This window comes from Carya illinoinensis, chromosome 10 (genome assembly GCF_018687715.1).
Source record: "Carya illinoinensis cultivar Pawnee chromosome 10, C.illinoinensisPawnee_v1, whole genome shotgun sequence".
NCBI classification, from domain to species: Eukaryota; Viridiplantae; Streptophyta; class Magnoliopsida; order Fagales; family Juglandaceae; genus Carya; species Carya illinoinensis.
Genome location: NC_056761.1, coordinates 20,220,042 through 20,231,284, shown reverse-complemented (window position 1 = coordinate 20,231,284; position 11,243 = coordinate 20,220,042). Strand labels below are relative to the sequence as shown.

Sequence of the window (11,243 nt, the reverse complement as noted above, 5' to 3'; positions counted from 1 at the left end):
CTTATTTGGGAGATCCTCTTGTTTCTGTTAGACTTACTTCAAGGGATCTGAGCCTTTTATTGAAAAGTTATGTAGAAAAGTTGTTGGCTAGAAGTTAAACTTGCTGCCTCAAGGTGGTCGTATTACTCTCCTCAAACATTTTCTGTCATGTATGGCCACTCACATGATCCTCCGAAAATCATATTATAGCACAATAAGTATTTTCCAAATAACCTTTGAGATTTAAGTATATTTTGCATTAACAAATATTCTGTGAATTGGTTGGTTGTGGAGGACTGAGTCCGAGGAGTCGGGAGTCGGTTGGAATGGAGAACGGAGTTGTTTATGCAATTGGTTGAAGTTGGGATTTTTTGGTTGTAGGTATTTTTATGTCTTGCTTGGGTTCATATTAAACATTACATAATCGCATGCATGTTCATGAGCATGAATGAAATCTGGGTTTTCGTGTGATAAATAATTTTAGGTAGGTTTGAAATAAATGGAATGAACAGTTTGAGAGGTAAAAGGAACTGTAGGGATGGTGGTAAGTAGGGATGGTGATAGAGTTTCGCTTGTAATTCGAGTCTACAGTGCACGCGGGATAGTGGTAAGCAGGGATGGTGGTAGAGTCCTGCCTGTGATTCCCACCTACAGTACACGCGATAGGGATGGTGGTAAGCAAGGATGGTGGTAAAGTCCTACCTGCGATGTCTGCCTACAGTGTTAATTGGATAATGGGTCATTTTCTGGAAAAAAGGCAAATAGGTTTTAATCAATATGTTTTTGGGCCAAATGGGATTTTGGCGTGCATGGAAAATTATTCATTTTTGGGAAATGATGATTTTTGGGTCTCATGCATATGGCATTATGTTCATGTATAGTTGTTATTGCATAAATATATTTTTATCTCATTATTTGTTTGGATTAATACTTACCTACGGTACCTTTTTTTGGTACCGTAGATTTTGATGCAGATGATGGAGAGGCCGAGCTTGAGGATGCGGCTCCATCGGAGGAATGATTTGGTGCCATTTTTTTATTAGGAATTGTTTTCCCTCTTTTGGATATAGTGTTTTGGTTTATCTATGTTTTACTGGGTAGCTGTAATATTTTTGGTACGCTTGTTTTTAAGCGAACTTGTATTTAACGATTTTGGTACTTAGTTGATTGACTTAACTGATCTGCTGCGACTTTTTTTTTACACATGTTGCATGTGGACGCACTTAGCACTTATCATTGGGATGTGTGACTCGTGTTGTCATCATCCCAACGCCTTGATTTACACGTGTCTGTACGTGGGAGTTGGGGCGTCACAATCATGGCCATGACTCCATATAAATCTACACCATTAGTCCATGTAAATCTACACCCTATCCAACCCAAATCATGTAGCCTACCCCACTCAAGGGTCTTCCTGAACAAGTTCATATGTGCTTCCTTTCTCTCCTTACCACCCTTTATTTCTTCTTGGGACACAATCTCATTAAAATCCCCTACCACACACCAACGAATATGAATTGGAGGTTTAAAGGATTTTAAGAGATCCCATGAAAAACTCTTCAGACTCTGATCAGGGTGCCCATAGAAGCTAGTCAATAACCACCTGGCCCTTCCCTCCTCATTCCTCACCCACACATTGATATACCTTTGGGAGTAGTTTTCAACTTCCACCATTTCCTCCTCCTTCCAAAGCATTATTAACCCTCCACTTAGACCCCTCGGTTCCACAACTAAACACCCATCAAACATCAATTTCCTCTACAAAATACCTACTTTCTTTGCTCTCAATCTAGTTTCCATTAAGAAAACTACCTCAGGTTGCTTTTCATTCACTATAGAGCAAAGGGCCTAAACTATTCGGGGGTTCCCAAGCCCTCGACAGCTCCTACTTAGTATTTTCATAATTCTTGGTGGGACTGCCTAGCAACCTCCTCCAATCCCAAGTCAACACTCTTTTCCCCCACCTTAGCCATCTTCTTTAGTTTTTTCAGATCAACCTCCATCCACTCACCCTTCATCTCCCTCTTTAAGCCTCTTTTCTTTATTGGTGACTTAATAGGTGAGGGTAAGGATTTAGGCATACCACTCTCCCTTGCTTTCCTCTTCCACTTTCTCGCACTCTTCCTAACTTGCCCATCCTCAATGTCATCAAGGATAGCTATCTCCTTTGGCTCCTGTTGATTAGCAACATTGCAAGGGACTTGCTCTACAAAGGCAGCTACATCACTGAGCTCCACAGAGCCGTGCTCCCTCCTCTCGCTCTCCTTTCCATCTACATCAATCTTCTCTAATCCCCTTAGCATGTTTTTTTCCTTAACTATCTCCAATCCCCCCTCAAACCTTCCCTCCACCACCTCCTCCACCAATTCTCGGCTTGAATCCACTGGCTCCCCCCTCTCTCCCATCTCCCTCTCGCCTAGCACACCCTCATCCCTCTCCCCCATGCCTCTCTCATCACACTTACTCTCATCCCTCCCCCCTACGTTTTTTGAAAAACTTCCCTCACTACCTTCCCCCTCAAATGCCCCATAATAGGAGGTCTTTGCATTATCTCTACTGCATAGGATTTGCCCGCTGCCATGAGCCAAACTAGTTATAAGTCCCATTCCCCTTAGTCAGTTGAGACTTTCCACCATCGCATCCCTTCTCACCATGCACAATCCATCCACACTGAAAACAGATTTGAGGTAGCTTTTCATATTTCAGATCCACCCAGATACAACTTCTATTCACTCGAATAAACTTTACTCTAACAACCACTTTACAAACAGCTAGATCAACTCTTATCCTCAAGTACATTCCCCATCCAACACCATCCTCAAGGACGTCTACCTCCACTACCTTCCCTAGGGACTTACCAATTTGAATTATGTACTCCCTCGTCATATACATCATTGGAAAGTTATGGATCTGGATCCAGAAAAGTTCACTTGGGAACCACCACTGTTTTGGTCGAGTAAAACCATTAAACAACTGGAGAATGAACAATTGATTATCGAAGAGCCATGGACGACCCTCGAGCACTCTCCTCTTATCAGGCATTGATACAAAGGTCAATATGAAGAGATTGCTCCCCACCTCTTGGAAAGTAACAGGTCTATTCACACTCCATAATTTCAGCATCGTCGAGGCTAAAACCTCCTTCCCAATTCGACGGTCCACACAGACTTTCCCCATCAAACTACGTTCCCCTTTCACCCAAGAAACTCCCACCACTCCTCCATCCAATTCAATCTTTTTTTGTTCTTCCTTTGTAAGATCACACAACTTCTCCAACCCCTTCATTCTGCCTCCCGAACTCCCCACCATCAGCCAAGAACGTTAAAGGAAAATTACTCTTCCCACCACCTCTATTTCTAACCGAAAGTAGAGAGGAGACTCTATGGATTGTTCATTATATATGTGTGTGTGTCTACTTATCAAAATAAATAAAAATGAATCTTTAAAACAATCACCATTACAACTATGAGTTAGCAGCACAATAACATATAGAAAGATTCCAAATCTTAGACAAAGACCGAGGGGTGTAATAATAAGAATAAAGTTGCACATCATGGCTTTGACTCCATTTAGTTCTTACTTTCAATAGTTTAGACGGCTCACTTTGAGTTTGAGTAGATCAATATGTGCAATGGTGAGCAAGTTGGAAGTCTAGCTGTGAAAGAAGAGGAAGAGAATAATTTTTAACTATGTATGAGAAATTACCTAAATGCATAGGTTTTTTCATAAAAATTATAATATACGTCATTTAGTAAGCATACTGGGCCAAAAATGAGAGACATAAAATGAGAGAGATGAACAACTAGAGTGGAGCAACGATGGCCAGGGGTGGCTTGGCCTAGGAGTGAGCCCACAATGGCTTGACCTGGTTGTGGATGGTGGCATACGACGTGGGTTCAAGGATCCAACGAGATCTGAGAGATGGTTTCAACAAGAGGGAAGGCGGAGAGAGAGCTTCAGATGGTGGGGAGGAAATAGGCGTCTGTGGCTTGGCTACCGATGGTGACTAGACGACTGTGGCTGCTGGGACCTTGTGACGGCGTTGAGAGAACTTTAAGCCGTAGGTGAGAAAACAGAGGAGGGGGGAGGGAGATCTGCAATAGGGAGAGAGAGAAGCCATGAGGGAGGCGCTCGAAGGTGGGGGAGGTCTACGATGCGGTGGTAGTCAACACTGTGGTGGTAGCTGGGCTGGGATTCGATGGTGGCATGCGAGGGGAAGGAGAAATCAAGGAAGAAGGTGGTAGCTAGGAGAGAGAGAGAGAGAGAGAGAGAGAGAGAGAGAGAGAGAGAGAGAGAGAGAGAGAGAGAGAGAGAGAGAGAGAGAGAGAGCCTGTTTGAGGTCGAGTTTGAAAGTTTAAAGACTGCTTTTAACAGTTTAGAAGTTCTTTTAAAGAAAAAATAATATGTTTGGTAAAGTTTATTTTTTTTTTTAAAACACCATATTGAAGCTTTTATAGAAAAGCTTTTGCAGATAACTATATATTTTTAAAAAAATTAATGTAACTAACTTTAAAAATACTTTAGATACATGTTTATCAAACAGTAAACAGCTTTTGAAGTATAGAGCTTATTATTTAAGTTATAAGCTATAAATCCTAAAACTGTAAGCTATATTTCCCACCGCAATCCTAAATATGTACAGAAAGGAGGGAAAAAGTGAGGGAGAAAAAGCTAAGGTTTTGGGGATTAAATCCTAGCCCTACATCTAGGGATTCTTAGATCTAATCCAACGGTACCTTGACCTTTGGACACAAAGTGGGGTAAAAATAGATAGAAAATTAAAATCAAACTCTATTTTTCTTAGTTTCAAAAATAATAATCTTCATCATAAAATAAAATAATAAAGCTCACTAAATGTTTTAAGTCAAATAAAACCATATAAATAATTATAGTTTTCAACATAAAATAAAACAAAGAATAGTAAATAATATTCTTAAAGAACTCAAATTATTTGAATAAAATGATTTTTTAAAACTATATTATATTCGGGACTTGCTTGTGTCGGCTCTGGTGTGTTTCATAATTCATTCTTATTGGGCGTGTTAATCCAGCTGTTCCAATATTGTTAAAATACCTAAATATAAATCCATATCTTGTGATAGGAATTCAACGATGCATTATGAATCAATAAAACCGAAGGAAGGAAAGCAAAGCAAAGCAGAGATGTGCATTGAGCGCACAAAATATTTCCAAAGAAGTTTTTGACGTCTAACATTCAATAGCGCCGGCCTTAGGCCTCCTTCCTCTTATCTAGACTCGTGGGCCAATTACACTTTGTTGGCTGGGCCTCCTGGAAATTAATGAGTTAGTCCCAACCCGCCGGGGCAATGCGAACATCCCTTCCGGTTACAGCTTGTAATTTTAGTATTGCTTATTTTCATTCATGTAATTTATGTTTTATTATGGTGTATTCAAATACTCACAAATGTCACTCTCAAAATGTGATCCCTAGTTAGACAATCCAAGAGTTCGAAAGTGTCCAAACATGCTTTGGAAGCCACATGACCTTGGAAATATATGATGCAAACTTGTTATAAATAATGCTATTATGTTTTTTCATTTAATTTTTTTATTTTAACCGTTTATATTTTTAAATTTATTTTATTTGTCGATTAATAAAGTGATTATTAGTATATTTATATTATTTTATATTTATTTTATTTTATGTTTCTTTAAAATATGTAAAAATGTTAAAAAAAAAATATCAATAAAAAAATGAAAAACTTTTTTGAAAAAAAAAAAAGAATTTTACTTAGGGGACACGGCACCCTAACAGCACTTGGCTATATGTAAAATCAATCGGCCAATCCTTCTATCAAATGAGTCATTCACGAGAATTCCCGGTCAAGGTTTGGATTAATGAACTTTCATGACTTGTATCGCCTCCGGTATGTTTCAACTTTCATTCTCAACCATTTCAACTATTTCAACCGCTCCGAAAGAAACACAACCACAAATTGTTATATTCTATAAATGGCCGTGGAGACGACCACGAATCCTAACACTCACAATCAAGAAAGCAGAGCTGTGAATTTTTGACGGAAAACTTTTCAGCTTCTATTGTACATTGTAAGTGAAATGATCACCCAATTTTGGCGTCACCTGTGTCGTCTTCTATAAATATTATATATAGCTCACAAATTTCACTCTCCAAACGTGGTCCCTAGTTTGACAATCGAAGTGCTCGAAAGTCTGATCCGCGTGGTTTGAAGTTTTGATAGTTTGAATTGGAATATTGCAACGATTGAATCACCTGTGTCGTCTTCTATAAATATTATATATAGCTCACAAATTTCACTCTCCAAACGTGGTCCCTAGTTTGACAATCGAAGTGCTCGAAAGTCTGATCCGCGTGGTTTGAAGTTTTGATAGTTTGAATTGGAATATTGCAACGATTGAATCGGAGAAGTACGAGACTATCAAGCAACGTATCAATGATGCTACCACGGCATTAAAGTTCTTCGTTTTCACGAACAAGAACAACTTCATGAGTTATGGGACTTGTTCGAAGCATGATAAACTTGTCATATTTCCTTGTCTACCTATCTTCCTTTCGTTTAGAGTTCGGCCATTCTACGGACACCATCACAGCACTCAACTTTATTAAAGATTCTGAAACCATAATGTCCATTGGCGGTAGGTTCGTATTGGGATTTTTTAGCCCTACGAATTCTACTTATCGCTATGTTGGGATATGGTATCCAACAGATTCCACGACTCGTGCCATATGGGTTGCTAACAGGAACAAGCCCCTCAAGACCACCTCCGGGATTCTTACCATATCCGAAGATGGCAATCTAGTCGTATTGGATGGAGAAAAGACGATTTTGTGGTCATCAAATGTGAGAAGTTCTGCTTCCATTAGTATGAGCGCACGACTTCTAGATACCGGGAACCTTGTCTTACAAGAAAACACAACTGGGTTAATCCGATGGGAGAGTTTCCAACATCCTTCTGATTCGTTGTTGCCAGCTATGAAATTGGGTACTATTAATGCAACAACGGGCAAGATTAACGTTCGGCTCACATCATGGAAGAGTCCGTCGGATCCAGCCGTTGGAACCTTTTCTTTAGGTACTTACATTTTTAATCTTCGCGAAATGTATATTTGGAATCGTAGTAGCCCTTATTGGCGCAGTGGTCCGTGGAATAGTACGCTCTTTATTGGAGTACCAACCAGGAAACCTCAATATGTGAGTCAATTTAGTCTTGTGGAGGACAAAGAGCCCGGATCATTCTATGTTGCTTTTGATTTTTCAAACGGGTCCGCACAAGAACATCGCTTCTTGAATGCAGAAGGAAACATGTTGGCAACTTCTTCTATTAATGGGAAGGACTGGATAGTCAAGTGGTCGTCTTTGATGTCTGAGTGCGATGTTTACGGCAAGTGTGGGGCATTTGGAAATTGTAACCCAAAAGCTAAACCAATCTGCAGCTGCTTAGAGGGGTTTGAACCAAAGAATATAGAAGAATGGAATAGAGAAAATTGGACTAGTGGATGTGTGAGGAGGACACCCTTGCAGTGTATGAATGTGAGCACAGGTGGTAAAGAAGACAAAAAAGATGGGTTTTTAAAGGTGACGATGATGAAAACGCCAAGTTTGGCAAATGGGTCATCTGTTTTCGAGGATGAATGCAGATACCGGTGCTTCGAAGACTGTTCTTGTATAGCTTATGCATTCGAAGCTGGCATTGGGTGTATGTCATGGACCAGAGATTTAATAGACTTGCAGAAGTTTTCCAGCGGCGGAGTTGATGTTTATGTTCGTTTGGCCTATTCAGATCTCGGTAGGTTACTTACTTTCCTTTCACAATCCAAGTCTATTCAGAAGTTAAATATATAAAAGAACTTGAATTAGTTTGATGTTTCTGATTTACAGAGAAAAAGGACGAAGTGAAAGTAATCGTCATAGTCACTGTGATCATAGGAATAGTTTTGATCATGGCCGTCTGCACTTTATTCTTATGCCGGTGGAGGGCTAAACGTAAAGGTAAAATGCTCATGTATTTATAGGTAGACACTAACTAGTTTTATCTATTACCATGTATTTATTTGATTATTATCTTAATTAAAAAGATTTTATTTTCATAATTATATATTTATTTTACCTAATTTTTTCGTATTTCTCTAGAAATAGGGGGCATATATATAATAGTCCCTCTTCCTCATTCTCCTTTTCTTTTTTCAATCTCATTCATTTGGGATTTTTTATTTTTTTTCAAAGGTGGCCAATGTCATATTATCACCGCATTCTCTTCACCAACTTCACGAGCTAGGCGCATCAACCCAATCCTCTAGAATTAGATAAAACAGCATTACCATCCATCGCACAACATTCTTTTTAATTAGGATTTCGTCAAAGTAACTTCCAAAACCATATACCCTGCTGGCTATATCCTTAACCATCACCTAAGCCACATAAATATATCTCAAAAGCCTCCTATCCAACTCCATTTTATACACACCTAAGACTTCAGTTCCATCTCCTATCTCTACATGATCTTCGATTAATTTCGCTTATACCACACATTCAACATCTTTTAGCTTTCTTGCAAAATCTTTACCGTTGTTCAACAATATTTTGTCTCAATATAATGCCTTTCAAAAATCTTTGTAAGGGAAAAAACTAAGCAAAAGTTATTTATTGTTCTATATAGGGGGAAAGCACCAAGGATTTCAATGTGAAGAAAATCTTGTAGACAACATGAACCAAGATAAACTCCAAGAGCTACCAATATTCAGTCTTGAGGAGTTAGAAAGTGCAACGAACAACTTCCACCAATCTAACAAACTTGGACAAGGTGGATTTGGTCCTGTATACAAGGTAATTTGTTGTGCTTGTTGAGGATTATTGCTTATTAATTCGAATATGTAGTCAATGAGTTGTTGCTTGTTTATAGGGAAATTTGGTAGATGGACAAGAAATTGCAGTAAAACGACTGGCAAGAACTTCAGGGCAAGGGCTAGAAGAATTGAAGAATGAAGTAGTAATGATTTCTAAACTCCAACACCGAAATCTTGTTAGACTCCTTGGTGTGTGTGTTGAAGGAGAAGAAAAGTTGCTAGTCTATGAATACATGCCAAACAAAAGTCTGGACACATTTCTCTTTGGTTAGTGCATTCTAATGCCCTGGTACATTAGCATCTTTAAATATCATAATCTACAATTATCTACATCACAAGACGAATAAGGATATCTATGATTGTGGTATTTTAGTTTGTAATCACATACTTTATGATGACTATCTTTACAAATATTACCTTCATTACTATTATAAAATTCAACCTCACTATATTTTTCTAATCTGTTTGAATTAAATTCATCAGATTCACTCAAACAAGAACTGCTAGATTGGAAAAAGCGCTTCAACATTATTGAAGGAATTGGTCGTGGTCTACTCTACCTTCATAGGGATTCAAGACTAAAAATTATTCATAGGGATCTAAAAGCAAGTAACATATTGTTGGATGAAGAGCTAAATCCAAAAATATCAGACTTTGGAATGGCCAGGATTTTTGGAGGCAATGAAGACCATGCCAATACTAAAAGGGTTGTTGGAACATAGTAAGGATTTATGGATAATAATGTTTGGATGTATTCAAATGTTAAAGTGGCTACATGTCTCCTGAATATGCAATGGAGGGGCGATTTTCAGAAAAATCGGATGTTTTCAGCTTTGGAGTGTTGTTACTAGAGATAGTAAGCGGAAGGAAAAACACTCATTTTTATCACGACGAGGGGAGCGTGAGCCTTTTAGGACTTGTAAGTCTCCCTTATCTCATTGCCTCATTTTTTAGATGCTCAATTGCATAGCTCTTTCCCAACTTGATATCAATACTAATCAAGCATTCAAAGCAAAGATTTATACATGACAAATGAATCGTCTCCATTCATTTTTTCATCTTTCCAGGCATGGAAAATGTGGAATATTGACAACTTGGCAGCATTAGTAGACCCCAAAATATCAAGATCTGGCTGTGAAAAGGAAATCTTGAGATGCATACATGTCGGGCTGTTGTGTGTACAAGAATTCGCTAAAGATAGACCAACCATACCTATTGTTATTTCTATGCTTAAAAGTGAGATTGTTGATCTACCTTACCCAAGGCAGCCAGGATTCCCTGTAAATCAGATTACCCTAGAAAATGAGTTCTCTTACCCCAATCAAAAAGTTTGCTCTATCAACAATGTCACTATTTCAACGGTTCATGGTAGATAGATGACATGCTCTTGAAAGTCCAAAGCTATCATTTTTTATTGAACAGGTTGTAGAATTTAAACACACTTTCAATATATTTGTGGACATGCTTCTTGTTCTTACTTGAAAAGCAAATATTGATGCATGTATAGCTGAAACAATATTACATTTGGTGAAAAATTTTAGTTCGATTTGCAGTAGTTCCATGACCTATAATAGCGTTTTCTCCATCCTGCTTCGTCTTCCATTTTGGTGGTTTGCGCTATGTGTTAAAAGCTAAAGCCACTCCTACATATTCACAACCTAAATACCACATTGAGGAGAGACCCAACCCATTGAGAGAGATTTCTCACTTACATTGTTTTTTATTTTTTCTTTTTTCTTTTTTCCCATGCAAATATTGAGGAGGGGCTGTCTATTTTCTCTTCTAAGGTTACCACAGGTAGCCATTCGGGCAAGCCATTATTTTGCAATGAAGATGCTTGGTCACTTTATTGTAAGGTGTTATCGTCTAATTTTGTTATATCCAAGGCCAAGGGCGGTGCACCCACTTTGGGTCTATTTACTATATCTTCAATTTGCATATAGTGGGCTTGATTCTATATTTGCATCTAAATATTCTCAATCTTGATCGTATTAAGAATTAAGTTGTGTGACAATCAAGCATGTTTGTAAAGAAAAAAATGTTAGCACTAAACAAAATTGATCTTTGATAAGAGATGGCCAGCATATCAATATATCAATAGTGTCTCCTTATGCCCCAACTCATTTGATCATATTACATTAAGTATTTCTAATCACTCTTCAGTCCAAATGACTCAAATTAATGTTCAGTCTCTGAAAAAACTCATTAATGTTCTAACTCCGCAAAATATGATGTACCCACAGCTATGTTGCAATATCCAAGAAGCAACCTAACCTTCTAATAGAGAGTAGAAATACAATATATTACCAAATAGTCTTTCCTTCACAATCATTCTAGTCAATTTTGGTCTATTCGCTTTCCAAACAATTTTCCGTTTAAACTGCATCGAAGATGGTCATAGGTTAAATGCCAAAGTAGC

General features: G+C 38.3%; 1 protein-coding gene across 1 annotated transcript; it reads left to right on the top strand.

Moving 5' to 3' along the window:
- The first annotated feature begins 6,293 nt into the window (after positions 1–6,293).
- Positions 6,294–10,379, top strand: LOC122279279 (G-type lectin S-receptor-like serine/threonine-protein kinase At1g11300). Its single transcript, XM_043089803.1, has 7 exons — positions 6,294–7,767; positions 7,860–7,970; positions 8,638–8,804; positions 8,881–9,091; positions 9,308–9,545; positions 9,593–9,743; positions 9,892–10,379. Exons 1-7 carry the CDS (start codon positions 6,474–6,476, stop codon positions 10,198–10,200), a joined length of 2,481 nt encoding a protein of 826 aa, XP_042945737.1. The 5' UTR covers positions 6,294–6,473; the 3' UTR covers positions 10,201–10,379.
- The last annotated feature ends 864 nt before the right edge of the window (positions 10,380–11,243 follow it).

Coding starts and splice junctions, on each gene's coding strand:
- LOC122279279 (XM_043089803.1), top strand. CDS start 6,474: ATGGGACTTGTTCGAAGCATGATAAACTTGTCATATTTCCTTGTCTAC. Junction 9,092..9,307: donor TCTGGACACATTTCTCTTTG/GTTAGTGCATTC, acceptor TAAATTCATCAG/ATTCACTCAAACAAGAACTG. Junction 9,744..9,891: donor GCGTGAGCCTTTTAGGACTT/GTAAGTCTCCCT, acceptor TCATCTTTCCAG/GCATGGAAAATGTGGAATAT.